Here is a 24652-nt window from a genome sequence, read left to right as displayed (position 1 = left end):
ATTCAGCAAGGATCTCAATAGCATGGAGGCAGCTTTGCAATTCCGTCCTTGCACATATGGTATTGCACAGGATGCATCACGTTTCCTGCTGCATTACGTATCTGAGCATTGATTTCTCTGCGGGAACATCGGCCGGCTATGGTGGCCCACGGGGTCACGCAAGCCGGCTGCCGCAGATGAGAGGAAGAGGCCAGGAAATTTCAGTCAGATGACGGAGTTCCTGGTCTCTTCTCTCCCCCCCAATGGCGGCGAAACGCCTCAGCTTCATTGATTGACAGTCTGCTGCCGTTTGTGGCGGGGAGGGGCCATTGCCGCCCCTGCCCGCCCACAAACGGCAGCAGACTGTAGATTTTGTATTTTTTTAAATTAGCTGGACATTAGGTTTGATGCTGGTGCTACAATTATAAAGGGCCAAATTGCCATTATTCAGCCCCCATAAATCTATACATCAAAATGTACTTCAATATCAGACTGAGGGGAAGATTTATCAAAGCTTGGAGAGTGATAAAGTGGAGAGAGAGTAAGTACCAATCAATCAGCTCCTAATTGATATTTTACAGGCTGTGTTTGAAAAATGACAGGAGCTGATTGGTTGGTACTTGATCTCTCTACACTTTAGCTCTCTCCAAGCTTTAATACATTTCCCCCTAAATGTTAATGTTACGCCATGGAAAACCCTTGTGGATTTGAATATTTCACGTAGCTGAAGCAGAGTTGAGGGCAAGTCAGTTTACGGATGGATCTTGCTTGAATTTGTACTGTACATGCTCTGGAGCCGAGCGTACAACAGTACGGGAAATGACGAGTCATATGTATCTCAGTTGTATCTCCATATTTGGCTGAAGGGGCAATTGCACATAGGCTAAGTATAACGAGGGAGTGATTGCAGTCTATGCAGAGTTGCATTTCAGCATAAATATGCCATTTTAATCTTTTACACCACGGATGGAACTACAGTAGTGCAAGTATGTACTTGTTAATGATGATGGCAATGAAAGGAAGCGTATAGATTGGCGCTGTCTGACCACAGATATGCATATAGATCTGTATACGGGCGAATATACTCATTTACATTTACTGTGGGTTTAATTACGGACAACATGCACTCAACTTTGCTTGAGCTCCCATATGTTTAAATTAGCATTTACCCCGCTTCCCTATCAGAACAACTTCCAATTATTCAAGTTTTAAAAGACATGTAATAAGCCATATTTAAAAAAAAAAAAAAAAACTCTTGCGGAAAATAAACAAATAAATAACAAAATAGGGAAATGCAAAATGTGAACATAAGAATAATGTGAAGTTTCCCAGGTTACGCTGAGATGGCCCTTTAGTGGAATTTAGAAAAATAAAAAAAACTGCTTTGGAGAAAAATGCAAATCTTCTACTGTGAAGAATTCTTGGTGTGTATTTTCACACTTAAAGGGTGATTTGTGCTGCGAAGAGCAGGTCTCAAGAAATCGCTTCATCATTTGAGCCATGTAACGTTACATCTCATTATCTTACAAACATAAAAGACAGAAAACACAAAGATTTTTTTTTCTGACTGTGCTGTTAGTACACATGTACAGAAAACACAAACATTTTAAAAAAAGGCTTCAACACAAATATGAGAGGGGGAGATGGAGGTTTGTTTCTTTATAGACAATTTTGTATCAATCTTATATGTACAGAATAATTTGGTGCCAAGCAATAACACGACACTGCTCTTGAGATTATGGATTTGCGCTAAGTATTATTATTTTTTTATTTTATTTTTTATTTGAGACAGCACAAATTAACTCCTTAAGTGACACTGTGACTCCGTTATAGCCTGCAGGAGCACATGACTTAAGGAGCCATGAAAAAAATAAAGGAACAGAAAATATTACAATCCTATGACTTTATAATGCATATACAGTTGTTCACCTGCATCCTTTTGATTCTCTATTTGTAAGAGAGAGCAAGGAAGAAAGAAAAGAAAGAAAGAACACAATATGCACGATTAATGAGCAAATGGACCAATCTGTCACCCCATTCACTTTTGGTATTTGACATTTGACTGCCCCCCCCAAAAAAAGTAACATCCACCCAAAATTATTAACATCAAACTCCATCATCGAGACAGGAAAAGGAGGCTGCACCAGATGGGGAGAAAAATAAAATGTAATAAATCAGTGAATTGGAATACAGAACTTTTAAACATAAAACATTTTTTTTTAAGAAGGGGGGGTCAGTCATATGTTCTGATCGCGACTGCTGCAAAATGAGCAACACACAAAAAACAGAGAAATGCGTTAGCACATTTTGAAGATGCTCGAAACGCGTCATTCGATTTTAAAAGGTATCATTTACTAAACAAGGTTATTGCGAGTCAAACCTCTATCGCTGCCATATGCCCCCCTCACCGTGGAGGGGCTTTTAATTTGTAAACCAGTGATAAGCATTTAACAAATTGGCGATACACAGAAGCAAAAGTAAAAATGCATTCAGGTCACAGACATAAACTTACAGACAGGTGCCAGTTTGTAACAGACAAATGACTTTGGTGTTTTAACCTCTTTTAGGCTGATAAAAAGTGACTGGACTTTCACACTGGGTTTCACAGACAGAAGCAACAGACAGGGATAATGTTCAAAGACTTGAAGCAAGGAAAGTGAATTAGTTTGGATCTGAAGTTTCTTGAAATAATGGCAACAGAGTGGAGACAGCATGGAAAGGAGGTGGTGGTAAGTACTCACGAATGGTTAAATCCATCACTTGGGAGGCCAAGCAGAAGACAGGGTGTTCATACATTTCTCTCTTTTTTCCTATAAAAGAGGATTTGGGCATGCAAAAGGCTTAGGTCAGAGGTAAAGAGGTCAGAGGTTAGAGGAAAATGTTACATTAGGTTAAAAGGAGAAAAATTGTATTTCTGGATACACAGAAAGGGTGTTTTAAATTTAAATTTTTCCGGATTAACCATTCAGCATGCCCCATGTGTCACAGATTGTGACCATGATGTTGAAAAGTCTTATTTGCTTTTTTTTTGGGAGGGAGGGGGGAGTTTGTGTCTTTTGCAAGACTCTAATGATCCAAACATAAAAGGAAAGAAAACTGATTGAATTTGGCTTGAGATACTAAGCATTCAAGCCTTAAGTATCCAAGGCACGTAAAGGTTTTCCTCATAAGCATAGTCTTCAAAAGGGTTTGCTACTGCCACCTGAATTTAATGTCTTTTTTGTTTCTGAGGTCAATTCAATTATGGCTCATTTGGTGGGAGAGACTTGAAAAATGAATTGTACTGGGTGGTAGTAGCCTACGTAGCTGGCAAAGTGACTATACTATGCCCATGAGTGAAAACCAGACTCATGCAACTGGTAGATGTTGGGTTGTTAAATGTTAACAATCCCAGCATGCTCTGGTATTGGCACGCCAACCACTTTCAGAAAGGCAGAGGGAAAATGGCTGTGCCAAATACGAGTAAGGAGGGAAGGAAGCAGAGAGCAGGTAGTGTGGGATGAGGGACTTCTCTAAACAGAGAGCTGGAAAAGAAAAAAGGTTTGTTGCTTCAAAGTATTCCCAGACCTAAAAGTCACAGTGCAAAGAAAATAGGGGCGAAATATTCACACAACCGAGAAGAACTGCGGCACAAAAGGAGAGTATGCGCTATTGTGTTCTACTTTGGAAATGAATGCATTTTTACTTACAGACCTTAAAGATTGTTTTGTATTGAATTATCTGAAAAGAGAGCAGATCTTACCAACGAGTTAGCACTTACTAGAACAGCTTTTAGGAAAAAAAAAGGAAAAACTTGTGGAAACTTTTTGTGGAAGACAAGTCTTGTTGGTCCAGGACAAAAACCTCCCACGTTCAATCATTCATATCTTTAGTATATGTACTTGGTGACTAAGCAATGTCTTTTAGTTTTCCAAACCACAGGACCTTTAATTCATCACCCGAAACCACAACAACAGCAAAACCTACACAATGTCATTATTTGCATCAGTCATCTCCAGTACAAGATCTCTTTAAAATAAATCCTTTTAGTGCCCAATTCTTAAGTGTTTCTCACTGGGTAAGGCTTAATAACTTCGCATCCAGCCTTTCTTCTGGCATTGTCAGGTGGGGAGAGTTAAAACCCACTTGACCTACAAAGAACTTGGACAAAGAAACTCTTTCAGCGCAATAAGAGTGGTGTAAATGAACACATTTCTTAAAACATTAAATAAGCATCAATATGGCTAAAATTAAGATGCCCAGAGCTATTCCACAAACCCTTTTATATCTCCCAGCTGCTAAATTATCTCAGTGTGAAATATTGAAAGCATCACACGCTCATTTCAATGGTCTTAACATTCCAAAAGAAAAACACCTGCAGCAATTCACCTTACAAGTTATCCATGTCACATAGAACAATCTCAATCTCAACTCCAAGCTGGTTTATACACTACCCAAAGAAGAATCTAATATAACACAATATAAGACTTTAATTCAGGGCATACCGTAACAAGACAGCCAACTGTCAACAGCAAAATATTACTAGATTTCGCAGCATAGCTAATAAACAAACCAGATATCATTTGCGGCATCCCCGACAAGGAAATAAGTATTTGAAGTCAGGAAGAAAAAACATCCAGCAAAAAGTTTCGGAACTGTGTCTCTTACCTTCAATTTTGGCATATTCGGATAATCTGGTGTAGTTGACTAACGCGGCTTGCTCCAAACATTTCCGGATGACATTTTTCACGTCTTCTTGTGGAACTGGAGTAACTATATCTTTCATTAATACCTTGATAATGGGAAATCAGTAAAACGGGAAGTGAAATCTAGAAACGACTACTCTAGGAAAATAGAATGCATTTTCACTAAGTTTTTAGGATTGTCACCCACTGAGATCCTGAATAATCAAGGGAATATTATCCTCATTTTTTTTTCTTCAGATACGTAGTCAATGGGCTAAATTACAAATTTGTTCAGATACCTTAAAATAAATAAAACAAAACCCAAAGTTGGGAAGAATAAATGAACACTCACCCTCTCCAGTAAGGACAGAGTTGCTTTCAACGCTCCCTCCGGTCGGCCAAATGGAAAACAATACCTAGGAATATATGAATATATAGTTTTCCTGAGCTCAAACCCTATTCCTGGAGAGCAGCATGGGGGTAACTGGAAGAAATGTTGGTTTCATTGATAGGTTGGGAAGCATTACCTAAAATGTGTGATCTGGTTTTCCAGAAGCAAACGCAGCCGTTCTTTGATCTCTTCAAATCGTTCTTTTTCTTCAACCGTTACAGTTCCGATGCCATCAGGTCTGGAGGACAAGAGGAGGTAATGAGAGGCTTGTGGCTTCTCCTTATGACACAAGGACTAAAATACAGCCGATATCAAGAGCTGATAAGACTCTGCATTAATTTATTCTTGTCTGTGTAAGTTATGCTACAAAGATAATACACAATGAAAAAGTTAAGTGATTTTCATCTACAATTACGTTTCTGTTTTGTACAAACAAAAAAGAAAGAAAACCTGTTCTTTAATAAACAGCATACAATTTGTGCATAGTGCGTTACAATTTGTCAGGCAGTTTTCTTTGATATATATATTTTTGGTGCTTCCAACACAGGGGGACGGCATGGTGACTTCTTCAATGGTAACAGGGATTTGTACTGGGGTCTTCAGCTTGTCTCTCATTGTCAGGCTGTACACAGAATGTGATGGGCAACAATAGAAATATAGCTGTAAAACAAGCTAAATACACTCAAACTTTTGATAAGAATACTCCACTGGGGGAGCAAGTACGTTAGGTGGACATCATTGAGTAACATAAACGTTTGTTTTGAACAATCACTATCGTTCTAATGTTGAAATGGATACAATATTGTGTGTGTGTGCACATATATATATATACACAGTAAATATATATATATATTAATATACTGTATATATATACACAATATATATATATTTTTATATATATATATATATATATATATATATATATATAGAAAACTGTGTGGATCGGCACTCGCATATACAATGGTCATCAACTCCGGTGCCCTCCGCATAAATCCATACAGCAGAAACAGCAAACAAACAGCAGCACTCGGAGACTTTCATGAAAAAAAGGTGTATTAAATATCCATAACAGGCACCTGTTGCCTGTTATGGATATTTAATACACCTTTTTTTCATGAAAGTCTCCGAGTGCCGCCGTTTGTTTGCTGTTTCTGCTATATATATATATATATATATATATATATACAGGTTAAGTCTCCCATGTCCAAAATGCTTGGGACCAGGGGTATTTTGGATAACGGAATATTCCGTATTTTGGTATCATAATGAAATATCTTGGGAATGGGACCCCAATATACACACAGAATGCATATATGTGTTATATGCACCTTATACACATAGCCTGCAGCTCATTTTATACAATATTTTCAATAATTTTGTGGCTCAAGCAAAGTTTGTGTACATACATGAAATTAATTTATGTTTCATTTACACCCTATACACACAGCCTGAAGGTAATTTTATACCATATTTTTTAATAATTTGTGCCTTAGACAAAGTTTGTGTACATTGAACCATCAAAAATCAAAGGTTTTATTATCTCAGTCATGCCAAAATTATTCCGTAATTCGGAATATTCCGTATTTCAGAATATTTGGATATGGGAGGCTCAACCTGTATATGTAAAATAGCACAGATGCATCAAATGTCAGTCTGTGCCTATTCATATATTCATCACCAACTTCCACTATTCCTTCGCACTCACAATTTCATATCCACAAATATAGGAGCTGCAGCAAATAAAGGGTCCCTCGAAATGATGCTTTATACAATGTTTGCTCAATAATCCCTGGAACCAGGCATTACATGAGAGAAAGAAACTGTGGTCTGGTGAACAAAAGGCATGTAAGGTGACACAAAATACAAGTATACACTTCCTCTCGCCTTTATCCCCAGGCGGCTACATAATAAGGATAGCCCTCGAATATTTACACCGCGGTATAATCCATATGAATGGGGCAAGAGACAAGTCTAATCCATTCACTAAAGAACTGAGAAGCCCAGACACCCATCGTTATTTCTCGCTATTGTTGTAGGGCAAAGTACACCGATTCAACCTTTACCTACGTAGTTCTGTATCAACACAGTCTGTTTCTGGTAATATAAGTCGTCTGAAGACTGAACAAATGTTCCAAGTCGGGGCCTCCTCCAGTGAGCAGCCTAAGCTTCTCAAATCCTCAGCACTAGACTAGTTTAAATGCACAAAAGACTTGGCAAAGGATTACAAACCTTTAATGAACCTCCTGTCAGGGGTTAATTGGTTAGCTTTACTTCTCTTTATTAAACAAATCAAAAGACCCTAAATTCCAAAAATTGCAATCTGTACTGTAATGTTTGACTGACCTCTTAGAGAGAGGCCCCTTCACACCAAACATCTTGCGCCTTTGAACCCTGCACAGATCTTTCTTGTGAGTGAGAAAGATCATGTGTGAGAAACCAGCAAGTCAAGGTGGACGCATAAAAAATCACTTAGAAAACTTCTAATCAAATTAAATGTCATCGGAATATAATTTGAGGTAATATAATATCCTGAAGAACACTGAAAAGGAAGAATTAAAGTATGAGATTGTATCATTTGCAGGCATGAAAATGGCTGCTTGGCGCTAGCGATAAGCCAACAATTAAGTGAATTTGAGGGCAAGGATTAAACTGAAAAAATTATATAGATCAAGAACATCTTTTAAAATATGTTGATTTTGAAGAAATAAATTAAATAAAACAAATCTCTGTTTTTAGAATTTTAAATAATATTTTTTATCGTATATTTTGTTCGACCCAATAGATAAAGATTTATGAATCAATTTGGCAACTGCATTTGTTTAGTATTGCAACCCTTCCCTCATACTGAGATTTGATCTGGTCTAACTAACACCTGTGGCGCAAGACAAAAATGGTCGGTGAGTCAGAAAGATTTTTAAATCTTTTTTAAAAAATTGTCCAAAGTAGAGACAAATAAATGAAGGCAATCTCTCAAACACCTGTTATATAATAATCACACATCTGTAGAGATAGCTGGTATTATTACATATACTCATTTAAAATCATCTTCAAAAACACCACGTGTGTCGTTTGTCATCGAAAGAGTCCATCTGTCCACAGGTCAGCGGTTGTCAGGTTTGGAAGTTACATGGATGTCTTGGAGGGCCTGCCAACTAAGAGCCATCAAGTGTACAAGGACTTCCTGTCTCAAAGCAACTGAGGACTAGATCACATCTGACATGACAAGCATCTCTTAAATCCACCTTTCAAGTTTTTGGTAACCATTTTCTCACTGTCCTTCACAAAGTTGACATTTTCGGCAGCACGATAGGAAAGATGTCATGTTCCCTGCTTTTCAAGTTGTTGTCACAGAGGATAGCACTAGTTCTGTCATCTTCACTCTCCTCACAATCTCCCATCTTGAGCCATGTCACAAATAATAATACTATCTGTGGGTTTGTCAAATTTCAGATACTATCGCCTAGCTGCATGTTTGTGGAATCACTAGTTATGATCACATTTAGCTGCTCATCTACTCAGGAACATCTATTCTCTTGTAATAATCTGACTTCATCCTTTTATTTCAGCAATAATTGATATTACTTATTACATAAAATATTGCGCAGTGGGATATTAATACTTCCCAGGAATAATTATAAATTTATTTTAAATTATATATTTAAGTAGCAAAGTTCTTATTGCTTTGATTATAAATTATTGTTTAAATACTGTATATATATATATATATATATATATATTGTTTAAATACTGAATATAGAGTATATATATATATATATATATATCTGTAAAAAAACATAAATTCCCATACAATTACAAATGTAATTAACCCAATGTTTCTGCATATTTTACAATATCATAAAAATATATAAATATATCCAAGATTTAGTTCTGCACATGTAAAGAATATTTAAATTCTGCACATGTAAATAAATTAAACAAATTATATTATTTCTGAACTATATTCAATTCTAAGATTATAATATATTCATCCTGCATACTATTGTCTTCATAAGTATAAATTAGAAAGTTAGAGTTGGGAAGCATTTTTTTAATTATTTATCAGCGCATCTGATTAGAATCTATGTTAAACAAAATATAGTTTTTGTTACAATTGGCAAATGAATGACAGCTCTTTAACAAGAGACTGCATTATTGCATTAGTTTATTAATAATACAGGTTGAGTCTCCCATATCCAAATATTCCGAACTACGGAATAATTTTGGCATGACTGAGATAATGAAACCTTTTGATGGTTCAATGTACACAAACTTTGTCTAAGGCACAAATTATTAAAAATATTGTATAAAATTACCTTCAGGGTGTGTATAAGGTGTATATGAAACATAAATTAATTTCATTTCTGTACACAAACTTTGTTTGAGCCACAAAATTATTGAAAATATTGTATAAAATTACCTGCAGGCTGTGTGTATAAGGCGTATATGAAACATAAATGCATTCTGTGTGTATATTGGGGTCCCATTCCCAAGATATTTCATTATGATATGCAAATATTCCAAAATACGGAATATTCCGTTATCCAAAATACCCCTGGTCCCAAGCATTTTGGATATGGGAGACTCAACCTGTACAATTAACAGGGATGTAGTTTACATCCCGGCGGATGAGATTCTGGAGGTCGATATACTGACGGGGGTTAGAATTAGGCATCCCCCTGGGATACTTAGGTTTAGGAAAGGGAGGTTAGGGTTAGGCACCCCCCCGGGGAGGTTAGGTACCACAAAAGGAGGGTTATGGGGGGGGGGGGGTAGAGGGGAGGGATAGTATACTTACCAGCCAGTCGGGATTCTGTCCTAGCCAGGCTTCCAGGGTTGGGATTTGAACCAGCGGATCTTCATTTTCATACCCACAATATATATATACAGTAAATAATATATATATATATATTATATATACAGTCAGGTCGCATTATTATGACCACTAGCTAATAGCCAGAGTAACCACCGTGTGCAGCATGGACAGCAGCTAGATGGGCTGGGAGTGATTCCATAAAGTGCTGGTAGGTTGGCACAGGGATTTGGAGCCATGCTGACTGCAGTGCATCCCACAGGTGCTGGAGGGTACGTGGTGGAGCATCCACAGAGCGAACTAACGATCGTAAGCTCTTATGAGCAGGGGCCTCTACCCTCTTGTGCTTCTCATTACTCTACTTTCATCTACTTCTTACTCCCCACTAGGGCCCCTATCACTTGGTTACTTTGCTTTGTTGCTTATCTGGGTATTATGGTCGCTAATGTAGCAATGTATATTATTCATGTTCCTTGTCCTGTATTGTATAGCACTGTAAGTACTATACAATGAAGGGATAATACGCATGCCTGATCTGGCTAGCCGGTAACGTATGTTAAAGTGAACTGGAAGGTTTACAAATATTTGCTAGGTGTATATTTGTGTTTCAAGATCTGGTGGACCGTTACAAGTTCGTCTAAGCTATATATATATATATATAGACACGGTATATATAGTATGTGTATATAATTCTATATATATATATTATATATATATATACACACATATATATATACCGTATATATGTGTATATATATATACACTGTATATACAAACCAATCCTTATACTTTATGAAATCATGTTTTTCTATACTCGGAAGCCAAACTATACTGACAAAAAACTAGAAACTACAAGCTTCAGAAAACAGTAACCCCTTCCACACCAAACTATAAAGTACAAAAGCTGCCTGTATTTCGGATGCTGTAATAGGCACTGACAGGAGCAGGAGAGGAAGTGGGTGAATCAATCCTGGCAGCAGTGAAGTGACTGGTGGTGGTAGAGACAGACAGTCTTAGCAGGAGACACTCTGCTGAGGAATTATCTGACATCCGATCTAACATATCGTACATCTGGCAGACAGCTGCATGATATGTTTCAACCTACCACAGTACAATGGTCTACGTAGTGACATAGGGTGAGCAATATACATGTGTTCTGCCTAAATGTGGAGAATCCTACACTTACTGCTAATTGTATCCTGCTGCCTGGGTGTAGATTTCAGCTGCACAAATAGAGCAGAAGCCACAGGTTTCCCAGCACTGACACTGCATTAACCTACTCTTTTCCACTGCTGTGAGATTCCATTCCTTCCACTGCTGCTGGGGCCACGTCATATAAATAGTCATTCCAGTGCAGGCAGGAATTTCTGCAGTAGCCACTGAGCTGATGTGAACCATGCCCAGCTCCATCCAGTGCAGCTGTGACAATAGCTAAGTCACAGCACTTCCTACTGAACCTGTGGTCCACAGAACTACTGACTACCAGGACTGGAAAGCTAACATTGCTAAACACAGCCTAGCTCAGGGCCTGATTCAGCAAGGATCGCTATTGCGATTGCAGCTGCGATTACACATGCAGTTCAACTGCGATAGTATGCCAATCAATTGCGATCGCTATGCCACCGAAGCACTACATAAGGACGCCAACTTTACCTTACACACTGCGAAACCATTGGTACAATAGAGTAACATCCAACCTCACACACACTTGCACAAGATCTGACCTTACTCAGAAATTGCTAACCTCATTGGACGCTATGAGGCCTCAGGCTGCGTAGGGCATCGCAGTGGATAATTTATGCACGCCCCTGCAACGGCATTCAGATGCCGACCTCTACGCCATCACCACCCACAAACGGCACTTCCTATTAATGACTCTGCAATGGGTCAGCATAGTCACTGAGATCGCAGTCCCGATCGCAGTGACTGGTTCATTCACACACACTGCGATGTATATGCATGCACAGTACGCAGCTGCGATCCAAGCTGAATCAGGCCCTCATTTCACTATTGTGGGACAAAATGCTCACAGTGGCCACTGAAAGCTGGCACTGCCTGACCTGCTTCATTGCAGTTACCATTAGTAGGGATGGGGCAGTGTGTAGCCAAAGGCTAAGGCAGTTTCTGTTCCGCCTCCTCCCCATACGTATTTAAAAATATACACTTATAAGAACAGGGCCACAATCACAACATATTGCTCCAGCCTCCTACTGCCATGAATGCCCCGTGGGACATTGCACAATGTGATTGTCGTTGGGTTGTTATTATGGAAACACTTCTCCACTGAACTACAGCATTTTTTCCTCATGACAAACTGCAGAGCAAATTAGATGGAAAACTGTAGGAGACAGTTCCCCAAAGGGTCATTATTATTATTTTTGTGTTACAGTAATGCCCCGGGATGTACCAAGCATCGCATCCGCAACGTCGTACATGCTGCCCATTATCGGGTACATACTGGCGATAATACGGTACATATGCCTGCATGTACCTTGAAAATCGCAAAAGACAGCTCTCCCGGTAAGAGCTGTCCTTTGCGACAGAGGGACTTCTGCGTTTATGACCCAGAAGTCCCTCTGGCGTCCATCTGCACATGCGCAGAAGGACGTGTGTGCCGCAGGGTGAGCTGGGAAAGATCTGATTGGATCCCATTCTGCAAAGAAGCCCATAGGTTTCTAATGCATCGCATTCCGGTGCTTAGTACATATGAGAAATGCGGTAAAACCCCTGAAAACTTCATTTTCCGAGATTTACCGCACTTCTGACCTTAGTACATACCGTCTTTTGTGTGAAGTGGACATTGTGGGATAGGGGCTGGGCGGTGGCAATGTGATCTGTTCTGTCTTAGTCTTAGCATGGTGACAGATACAGCTGTGGATGGAATAAACATCGGGTGGCACGGTTTCCCGCTTGAAGCCGCACAGATCCTCGCGTTAGCCTCACGGAAATTCACATTAGCATAAGGAGGTAAATCGGACTTCCAAAGCACTATGTAAAAACAGCCACTTTGCAACTCACCCAGCATCAACTCCCACAACGGATACAGGATTTAAATGTTAAAATAAGCACAGGATTTCCAAAAGTTTTTTCTTCAACTTGTTACATGTAAAGTAAATGGCGCTACATAAAACGTGGATTGTTATGGCACACAATTACCGGTTGTGTACCCTTATTCCGTTTAACACACAGAACACACGGAGGCCAAAGGTTAGCTGGGACATTGGGCCTGATTCAGAGCCGGACACTATTTGCGGTCGTTCGTCCAGAAAATAGAGGTGGCTATTCAAATGAACCGTTCGCTCTTTGCAGTCTGTTCACGCCTCTATGTCTGAATGAGCGAACAAAACTTGCGGTCGTTTTTTGAAAAAATACGCCCCCTGGCCGCTCGCATCCTACGTCATGTCCGCTATTTATTAGATTAATCGAGTACATCGACCAGCGTATGAACTGCTCGCTATTCTTGTGGTTGGTTTTTCCTACCGCAATCATGCGAGCAGTTCTGGCTATAAAATAACCCAGTGACGTGGTCAATGACGCCGCTGTATTAATTATGCACACCCTTAAAATGCCCGTTTTGACCTTTAAGCACGCCTGCGTTCGGATCTCCACTCCCTGTTTTCAAGCACCTTCCCCTGTTACCACCCACAAACGCCTCATGCTGTCACTCAAATTATCAGGCATTCGCTAGTTAGCGAACAAACGAATTTCGGACGCACTGACTGGTTCGCGCCTGCGTATTACGATCCGTACACATGCGCAGTTGAGCAAACATCGCTCAGAGCGAACGAGCGGCCGCTTACGAGCGGCTCTGAATCAGGCCCCTTGTTCCCTGCTCCAGAGTGGTGATTGTAGAAAGAGTGCCAGGGCTGTGCACAGAACAGCACCCTGGACAGCAGCAGCTATTCACTCAGCTCTATGTGATGGCATGACATGTTGTCAGTCCTCACCTCCAGGCTGTCCCAGAACATCTGAATCGCATCCTCTCTGCACTTTCTCGCTGACTGCAAGCTACTTGTGTCTAACTGCCTGACCTTCCACATGCACAATACAAACAGACAACCCACCTCAGCTCTGCCATCAATGTCTCTTCCAAATAAAGGAGATTGATAGCCATGTGGATTTGCTCTCCGCTCCTGACCTTCACTACTGGAGTGGCAGATTCTGAATGACAGCCAGCCTCATTTCCCAGAAAACTAAACTACTAGTTCTTTTATTGGCCATGTAAAAATACATCAACATCTAGTGTTAAAACAGAATAAGCACAGGGCGATGCATATGGAAATGAAGGGACTGAACTGTCCAGCCTTACACTGCCCGGTATGGTCAGTGCCCAGAACTAACAACCTATTTTGCATTGTTCTGCAGATTCAAAACAGTCCAACTCTAATAGTTTGTATTTCCCATCATATCAGCCTGCCACCTCTATGCCGGGTGATCTGGAAATGACCATAGTATGAACGACACGTGCTAAAAAAAAAATCCACTGTGCATGGTTACGCTGAACAGCAGATTCCCAAAGGAACAGTTCCGAGTGCCATTTTCATTAGGTAAAGTTTTTAACTCTTTCATTTCTCGATCATTGAGTTTAGAGGAAGCATTACATGGTGGTGCATCAGTCACAACAGATACAAGATTGCTTGAGATTGTTCAGTTCGCCTCTACGGTACACGGTGATACTGTACAATGGTCTTCAAGTACTGGGTGATCAAAATGATTACACTCATCCAATCCCATTTCTGAATGATCTTTTGTAATAGTCTGCATCATTTTTGATAGTCCGTGGTCCACACACACAGAGATAATCTCATTGAGTATAATCGCTTTAAGTAAAGATCATTGCATTTTATAAATGACATCAAAACATCCATTTGTCAGGGTTCTAGAAACACAAATATTTAATCAGTTCTCCTGACAAAAACAATGCACGATAATAATATATTATAACAGTCATGTTTAGCAACTGGGGAATAGACAGACAAGGTGACTTGTCCAAGGATCTGAAACTTAATTTGAAGCAACAATTCTAACATGTCTCAAGTGTTACAGTATTACGGTCAAGGTTCTTTACCATTGAGCCAGCAAATAACCTGGTGACTAAGGGGTTTAGACATGTTAGTAACTTTATCAAAAGGATATTTACCTGCCAGTCATGCCTAGTCCTGCACCACGTGTACCTTGTACATAGGTGTCACGGGCATGCCGTGTGAGTGTCCTTGTCCTACATGGAAGTGGTGCAGGTCCATGAGTGTTGCACCCCCACCCCTGCTGGTTCTTACCTGCTCATCAGACTGGGAGAGTGACGTCAGGTTGTGACATCCTACCAGAGTACCTCACTCCAAGCTTAACACTGACATTGCGAAACAGCAGCCAACAGCTTCACATGTACAAAGCTACCAGCTGCTGCTTCTTCATCATCATCTCAGCAGCTGGCATTCTGGGTGACGGCAGGGCAGGGGCATTATGTCACTCATTCAATGCTCCTAACCACTGGTGCCCCAGGCAACTGTTTAGATTCAACGAGTGGTAGCAAAGGCTCAGGAGAGGTTACAAGTGATCATCCTGGCCAGAATATTGTCCCGCTTTGACCCTTATACTTGTGATGTCAGAAAGTGAGCATAATACATACAGTATGTATAGTGAATATAGTTAATTAGACTGCTACTGAATGGCCATTGATAAGTTAATTAACTATTTTACTGTGTAAACACTTCATGGTCATGTTTTATCTTATCTTGCAAAAGTAACATGTTTGACCACTTTCTTACAATTAAAGCCACTGATGAAGCCCCTGACAAATATAAATTTACCTAACTGTGCTATATTCTATTTTTTATATGGGATGTGGTCAAGATACCGGCGGGCCGTATCCCGCCCGCCGATTTCCTGACACCCACATCCCGACATGGGACTAAAGACAGGCGTTGAAATCCGATGCCTATCATCAGCCCCACTACTAAATCCCAACACCCGGCATACCGAATGAAGGTAAGTCGGGTGTCTTAGCGTATAGCCGCGCTGGAGGGGCGGGGGGGAAGGTTAGTTTTAGGGACCCATGGAGGGACTTAGGGTTAGGGTATGGAAAGGGGGGTTAGGGTTAGGCACCACTAGGGGGGGTTAGGTTTAGGGTCCCCCCGGGAGGGTTAGGTTTAGGCACTAATGGGGGGAGGTTAGGGTTAGGCACTAGGAGGGGAGGTTAGGGTTAGGCACCACTAAGGGAGGGTTAGGGTAGGGAGAGGGCAGGGTTAGAGTACTTACCTGCTGCAGTTGGGATTTCGACCCGTCAGGCAGCCGCTGTCGGTATTTGATCCGCCGGCATTACATACCGATTCCATTTTATTCTATGTCATAGTTGGGACATATTAAATATTTATAAATATTGTATTTGCAGATGGAGCATAAGAACTAATTAATATATCTCTACTGTACTATATTCCACAGCATTAGCAAATATGTCTAGTAATTGCTTACAGAGACTTAGCGCATGTGAAATTAAGCATAAAAGATATACAGTAACATAAGAGCAATATACAATAAAAAAAACATTCATCTCAGCTGAACTTGGAGGTGTTGGAGAATATTTTAAATGATTAGGAAATAAAATCTCGCAATATGTGGAAAGGATTCTGATGGGTTAAAGGATAACGCCACCCAAAACACAAAATTCATATTTTGATGGAGTTCAATAAGTTGAATAACAGATACAATAATACTAAGGGGTCTATTCAGCAAGAGTGACGATGTTGCCCAGAATATTATCGGGCAACATCGTCACGATGTGGTTGCGGTAACACGCTGTCCCTGCTATGTCACAGAAGGCATTGTGTTTGGGATTCCGAAAACAATCTCTTCTGTTTGTTCCTCTGCGCATGCTCAGTCATGCACTCGGGAACAGTCTCCGCCCTGCTTGCGGTGACCGCCGATGGGGTAAGTACAGCTCCAGCCTGTCCAAATTGATTGACATGTGTATACAGGCTTTATACTAGCCTGTATACATGTATATTTATGTGCTTTTATATTTATCATTTATATATAAATGTTAAATATAGTCGCACATAAATATACATGTATACAGTCTAGTATAAAGCCTGTGTACACATATCAATCAATTTCGGGAGGTTTAACAGGCTCTAATTGTACTTACCTGCCGGCGAGCATTGGGAAGCAGGCACGGAGACTGGGCGGGCATACAAGATGCTGCAGGGAGTTATGGGAAAATTTCCCTCTGTCCCTGCAGTTTTCGGGATATTTAAGAATTTTCTTCGTATAACGCCATTCTGAAATGGTGTTATATAAAGTAAATATTTATCGAGTGATTTAACACTTTTTGCTATGCTGAATAGCAAAAAGTATTAAAACACTGTAGAGATCAATGGCTGATCCCTACAGTGTGGTACTCTGCGAGCAGGGAACAAGTGGAGAAGATAATTGCGTTATCTTCTCCGTTATCCCATTGCTGAATAGGGGATTTACATAAAAAATGCGGAAATCATAGTTTACGGATTTTTTATGTAAAAAAAAATCAATGCTGAATAGACCCCTAAAAATTACTTACCGTGACAAACCTTTCTTCAAACATAGAGCTAGTTGTCAATGCCCCTCCTCTATGAACTTCTCATTTGCATAAACTCAGTAGCCTGTGCCAGACAGTACAAGGAGACCCACCAGGTTGCTAGGACACCTGTAATATTAGTGTTAATGTTTTTTTAATGTACTGATCTACATGTGATTTTTCAGTTTTTCACAGCGTTATCCTTTAAGACTTCCGGTGGTTTGAGGAAACACTTACGTCTAGTATTGGGTTTGAAGCAAACCCCTGGGGATTATGAGGAAGGAAAAGTGGCTATGTAGAAGGGGGAATTTAGTAGCATGGGTTTGTTGGAAAATTAAAGTAAGTTACTCGTGAGGAAGAATTTCAAAGTAGCATGGATTAAGAGAGGATCACTTAAAGTGGGTCAGGTACATGGGGTAGGAATTTGAACACTATAACACCTTACCTTTTAGGTTCAGGATTCGGCTGGGATTTGGAATCTTTCCGTTTTTTAGAATCCCTTTTAGAATCTCTCTTATTCTCTGGTTCAATCCCAGAAGGACTAGGCACTTTGCCTCCCTCAACTTCTGCACTTTGCTGTGAGCCACCAAGCAATTCTGCCATTAGGGGACTGTGGTGCAATGCGTGATGTGGTTGGTACATGCAGTGTTAAAGCACCAGCACACAAAAAAGTAGATAAAATAAGAGACAGAAGAAAGTATGTAATAAGAAAATACAAGCAAACTGAAATAAAGAAAGCATAACAAAGGACAACAAAAGGAACAGTAAAATGGAACAGGGGAGTCACAAATAAAAAAGGGCAGCATTTTGTCTTCCAGTGTATAAAGCGCGGACTGACAACGTCAGCAAAAGGAAATCATTTACTGCATACAGAGAATATTCTTTTAGCATATGTGTGTTTGTGCGTATATATATATATATATATATATATATACACACACATACAGTATATATATAAATATATAGATGAATCTTAAACAAGGAATACAGAATACGGCACTCCAGTGTGATGCTTAAAGAAAAGCGTGTATAATTCACAATGTTTTGGGCAGAGACAGCCCTTTCTCAAGAAGAGATAACACTGTCTCTAGGCCTGATTCAGACCCAGTCGCAAGTGCTGAGCGCTCGCAACCAGGTCGATGGTGGCCCACAGCGCATGAGCACGACGGAGTCGGCTCCGTCGTGCGCATGCGCAAGACCTGGCTAGCGACGGGAACTCCGTCGTTCCGGGTCTCGCACCAAAGGGGGCGAGCTGTCGATGTTGAGTGACAGCTCGCCCCCTTTGGTGGGCGGGCCGTGGGGTGGTTGCCCAAACGGAGGTGTCCCATGAGAACGCCTGCCATTTGGGGGCGGCCCCACTGACATCACAAGTGATGTCAGTGGAGAGCTTCCGGCTCTGTTAGAGCCGAAAGCTCTCTGGGGCTTGCGATGGATGAGACACTACCACAAGGGTCTCGTCGCAAGCCCGATGGTCTTGACCATCGCGACCATCATCCTGGCCGCTCGCAATAGATGTGGGTGGTCACCCATAGAAATGCGAGCGGCCAAGAGGCACTCCAAAAAAAAAAAGCCCGGCCCTGATTCAGAGCGAGCGCTCTGTCAGAGCGTCCGGCTCTGAATCAGGACCTCTGCCCGAAACATTGTGACATGTTAACAAACAAAACTTTGTTTAAGCATCAAATTCTGGAGTACGGTATTCCTCATTTTCCTACACCTGTATTTCATTGGCACCCAGAACCACATCAACTCTTTTGGAGAGTAGAGAGAGAGAGTGAGAGAGACAGAGAGGGAGGAGGGAATGAGAGAAAGAATGGATGTGGGAAAGGAGGAGGAGATAGAGGGGTGGTGTGAGAGAGGGGAAAAAAGAGAGAGAGAGAGAGAGAGAGAGAGAGAGAGAGAGGTACAGAGAGGGGTCTATTTACTAAACTTTGTTAGGAGATAAAGTGAACGGTGATAAGGTACCAGCCAATCAGCTCCTAACTGCCATGTCACATGCTGTGTTTGAAAAATGGCAGTTAGGATCTGATCGGCTGGTACCTTATCACAGTTCACTTTATCTCCTTAGTAAATAGACCCCAGAGAGAGAAGGAAAGTAGGGGGGGTGTGAGAGAGAGAACGCCGCCATATCGTTTTATCAGGGTGTCAAGGCCGTTACTGCGGTAACATTTCTGAGGGCCTGGAAGACTGATTAATTTGGAACGGACATAATTTTTGATGATGGTTAGTATTATATGTTAAGCTAACATCCAAAATATTTAACTTTGACTGAATAGCAATTTAATTTGTACATGGTAAAAATGTACTGTTTTAGTATTGTGTCTCTTTGGAGTCCAGTAGGTTTTTCATATTTGTGGCCTACAGTATATAAATAGCACATACAGGATGAGAATGACACTGATGGCACAGCTATAGACTCTGGCCTACAGTATATAAATAGCATATACAGGATGAGAATGACACTGATGGCACAGCTATAGACTCTGGCCTACAGTATATAAATAGCACATACAGGATGAGAATGACACTGATGGCACAGCTATAGACTGGCCTACAGTATATAAATAGCACATACAGGAAGAGAATGACACTTATGGCACCGCTGTTCTCACCTCAGACCCTGGATGTAAAAGACTCCTCCAATATTTGTGTTGCATGATATATACATATCTTTAAAGTCATCGTTTATAAAATTATAACTTATTAATTGCAAGGAATCGAATTTATGAATTAGCGAGGAGACCATTACAATATAGAAAGCATGGACTTAAATGGTAACGTTCATTTGTGACCAAGGTACCATTGCCTCACTGGCACAATACTGACACTTTTGTGTTACGTCTCCAGGAAGCTATGAATGTTATTAGATAAGATTATTGGGGACGGTTCTGCTACTTTTGGGGTGTATGAATTAGATAACACATTTCTGGACACTGTCTTGCAGTCTACCTGCCTTCTTTCATTATATACATTGCTCTACCTTTCTTGCTGCATTCTATGTGTTTATTCATGATGTTGATGTTACAGGTTGTTACTGAATTGTTTGTGATCACATGAATACTACTCCAGACCGTAAAATGACACATACCATAGCCTTAGTGGTGTTACCTGATGACTAAGGGGTTGAACTGGAAAGTTTACTATTGCTTTTTGGGCTTCCTACAACATACTAAGCAGGGTCCCCTTCTGCTGATCCCTCATTTGGGTGATCACAGTACAGTCTTTGCTGGTGGCTAGTTCATTCTGTTGAGTAGTATAGAAATCAGATCGTAAAATGGTGGTTAACGTGTGGCAAAAAATTTAAATCTAGTGGAAAGTGTATGACAGGACTCAATCTGGCCGCTGGTATGGGGCAGGACCATCTGGTGGCTAGTGAATGGCAGCAATCTGATGGCCACTGCTTGGGAGGGCTTCTTACAATCTGCTGGCCAGTGCATGGGATGACTTCCTGCAATCTAGTTGCTATTGCACGGCAGGATTTCCTGTAATCTGGTGGCTAGTGCATTGCAGGATTTTCTGAAATATGTTGCCTTGTGCATGGCAGTATTCCAAACAATCTAGTGGATAGAGCATGGCAGGACTAACTGCAATCCGATGGCTAGTGCATGTCAGAATTTCCTGTAATCTGGTGGCTAGTGAATGGCAGAACTTCCTGCAATCTGGTGATTAGAGCATGGCAGGACTTCCTGCCATCTGGTGGCTACTGCATAGCAGGATTTCCTGCAATCTGGTGGCTGATGTATGTCAGGACCGTCACATTGGTCGCCAGTTTATGGCAAGACCTCCAACTTGTGGCTAGAGTATGGCAGGAATAGCAATATGATAGCTGTATATGTAAGGACCTCCAATCAGCTGGCTAGTGTATGGCATGACCTCCAACCTAGGGGCAACCTAACTGCATACGTAGTAACCTTGAACTTGTCTGAACCTGCATGACAAGCAGCAACACTCTATGACGTTCAGTTGATTGTGAGTCGCCATTTAATTTGGTTGTGTTTTCTGTAGAGTGCTGAAAAAATGGTAAGTTTAAAAGTTGAACAACGTGGCAATTTGAATTTTTTTGTAAAAACTGCTTACTACGGCCAATGGGAATGACTGCCTGTCTCGTGCGCGTGTGTTTGAGTGGCACAAAAGATTCAGCGAGGGACATGAGAATGTCGAAGATGATGAACGCCCTGGACGACCTAGCACTTCAAGCTGAAAGGAACGCCAAAACCCTAAATCCTAACTAAACACAATATTATTATCTATATACAAATATGCCCTCTTGTATCTTTGCCACTGCATTTGCACCCACAATCCATAGGAATGCATGGTGTGAATGCTGCCAGACATTCACATGCGCGGCAAGTTGCATGGCGCGATTCTTGCTCACTTTTGCCGTCAAAGCGGCAAAGATGGAAGAGGACACATCTGTACTAACTGTTACATGGTCCAAATACTAACCCAAAGTCCAAACTGTGAACAAGTTTTACTATAAATACTTACCATAGACCTAGCTCAGGCTCTAAAACTATCAGTCCTAAAAGATCTCTTATTTTGCTGATAATATTCTAAATTCTAATCGACGATCACACTGACATCAACAAGTGGAAATCTTTTTTGCTTGAAATTCTACTGTGGAGAAAAGTCGGTGTGTGTTATGCAGAAGTAGTTAGTGGGTCTAGCAATGTGATCTTTTTAAGTGCCATGACCACCCGGGCACTCCTTCTACCACTGATGTCTAGGGCCCTGTATGTGACTTTCTTCTGTGACCCCCCCTAATGATGGCTTTGATTGGTTTAGCCCAAATTGTATATATTGGTAATGGTACATATAAAGGGCATTATGTAGTAATTAGAGAAGTGAAAGCATATATACTGTACTGAGGCAATTAAACTAAAGGTGGGTACACACCTACTGTAGCAGGTATATCTGCAGATCGAGTGATCTGCAAATATATCTGTAGATGATGGTCGTTCATATACACTGAACGACCAACATCTTCAAGGCAGCCATGGGTCTCGCTGGCCTTGGGTCGGCTGCCGCTGCATGTGTACGGGCGGTCGGCCGATCGCCCGTACACACTTGCCGTCGGACAGATATGTCTGCATATATATCTGTCCGTCAGCTGTGCAGCACAGCTGACACGATATGTTCGTGAACGACGTTGTTCGCAGACATATCGCTGGTACACACTGGCCCACGGGCACCAGATATATTGGCCAATGAATTTATCGGGCAATATATCTGTCAGTGTGTACCCAGCTTAACTCTAATGGAGCATACACACGGTCAGACTTGTCAGATTTGTCAGATGAACGATTGAACGATTGAACGATTTGAACGATTTTACCAAAGTTTTGAACGATTTGAACGACTGAACGATTTTTGACTGCATTAAAATGAATGGAATCGTCCAAGTCTGACTGCAAACACATCAGATGTCAGAAATCGTTATCTGACAAACGGGAACGCGCATCGTTGATTGTCCATCGTTCAGGTATGTCAGATATGTCAGATTTTCCTTCAGATATGAACGACTGAACGATTTTTAAATCGTTATCGTTCATATCTGAAGGAAAAATCTGACCGTGTGTATGCACCATTATATGTTCAATGTAATACCAGAAATCATTTAGGAGAATGACACTTAGCCAGACATGTAAGGTTACATAAAAGCATTGAAGTTAATCTTGGTGTATGTGTATAGGATTTATACAAGCTTCTTCTCAGTTAAGACTTATGTTTTCCATCCCTTGCAGTTGTGAAAGTACCAAGTATGAGAGTATTAATATGTTTGTAGAAGGATTGTCGAAGATTCCAAGTAGAAGATTCAGGCTGAGCCCTATTGTAACCACCTAGATGAGGTCTATTTATTTACAAGGCCCTCAGGCACCAAACATTGGGAGTCCTTTGAGCCTGTTAATTAAAGAAAGTAATTTACTCACCCTAACAGCAAAGGAAAAAGCAAATATGTACCTTATGTGAACCATGGTATTTCTTCAACAACCTGACTAATGCTGATAATGTACTATAAAGCTAAGAGTATGATGTACTGCTATTTAACCCCTTCTTGTCATGATAGAGATATTAAGGAATAATAGGAAATATTATGCAGGTTACTAAATGAAAATAAATAGCATTTTATTGACTACAGATGAGTCCTTACATAGCTTTGCTCTCAGCGTAACACATACGAATATTCAATACACACCATCTCGTTTTGCAAGCCTGTAGCGTTTTTTTTGCGTAGGGTTTTCAATGGCGTGAATTCGTAAAGAAAAAAAGCAAAAGATCAGCATAAATTTAGGAGAAAAAAAAAAAAGTTAGCAAAAGACTAGCAGAAATTTAGAATAAAAAATAGCAAAAAATCAGCAGAAATTTAGGGGAAAAAAGTAAAAAAAAATTAGCAAAAGATTAGCAGAATATTAACAAATACAGAATATTAGCCAATATTTGTCCTATGTTTATTGTTGTTTGTCACGTATATATTATTATGTCGTAGATCATTGTATTATATGTACAACATGATTTTCCACATTTAGTCGCCTTGTTAGTCTTACGGACAGACAGCTACATTTACTAGCTTTAATTTTTTATTTTTTGCTAAAATTCTGTTAATCTTTTGCAACTTTTTCGCTATTTTTCTGCAAATATCAGCAAACAGGAATGTTGTGCAAGAGTTTGCAATTTGCAAGAACTCACTTACAAGCAGTGCACAGTCTACTCTACCCTGTGGTTGCGCTACACATTGCAGTTTGGAAAACGGGCAAAAACAGGGCGCGCACTGTATGCATCACCGTGCGCAAGACAGAGGGTACTTTCGTGCAATTTCAACAAAGCTGAGTAAGGACACATCTGCATATTTGATTTGCTTTTATGTGTACATATCTTTTCAGACTTGCAGTGTATTATATCACATTCAGAGAATGCCCTACACAAAGTATGGTAAGCCAGGACACCTTCAACGATACACGAATACATTTGAATTAGGCACAACAACTTTAACAATACTGAAATAGTATTTCTAAAACAAATGTTTCCCTCATCCACAATTATTTTACCTGTTGCCGTGTACATGTGATGCACAGAAGGCAAAACTATAATGGAGCAAAGTTGGGTCTATCATGGCTCCGTTCTCTGCCCTCTCCAGTAAATCGCTAAGGTAACACAGGTGCCGGTGACAACCTCTCACTCCGTAACGGGCACAATATTCATCAAGGACGAACACCTGACCAGGACTGAACCAACCCTACAAAGGAAAAAGTGGGATGATTAAA

The 24652-nt window shown here is 40.5% G+C and overlaps 1 protein-coding gene across 20 annotated transcripts in view; it reads right to left on the bottom strand.

Annotated features, from left to right (window-relative positions):
* CADPS (calcium dependent secretion activator) overlaps positions 1-24652 on the bottom strand; it is a 489445-nt gene that overhangs the window by 164944 nt on the left and 299849 nt on the right. For 7 of the 20 annotated variants that reach the window (XM_088473407.1, XM_088473412.1, XM_088473425.1 and 4 more), the window contains exons 13-18: positions 24437-24624; positions 5171-5272; positions 4996-5059; positions 4627-4750; positions 2721-2789; positions 1909-1926 (exon numbers count right to left, since the gene is read on the bottom strand). In XM_088473407.1, coding sequence (XP_088329533.1) covers positions 1909-1926; positions 2721-2789; positions 4627-4750; positions 4996-5059; positions 5171-5272; positions 24437-24624 — 565 coding nt within the window. Of the gene's footprint in view, positions 1-1908; positions 1927-2720; positions 2790-4626; positions 4751-4995; positions 5060-5170; positions 5273-17838; positions 18004-24436; positions 24625-24652 lie in introns of all 20 variants that reach the window. The other 13 variants (XM_088473414.1, XM_088473426.1, XM_088473416.1 and 10 more) reach the window with 5 other exon arrangements.

This window comes from Taudactylus pleione, unplaced genomic scaffold (genome assembly GCF_031769625.1).
Source record: "Taudactylus pleione unplaced genomic scaffold, aTauple2 ptg000135l, whole genome shotgun sequence".
In the NCBI taxonomy this organism is placed as follows: Eukaryota; Metazoa; Chordata; class Amphibia; order Anura; family Myobatrachidae; genus Taudactylus; species Taudactylus pleione.
This window is presented reverse-complemented; position numbering and strand designations above follow the sequence as displayed.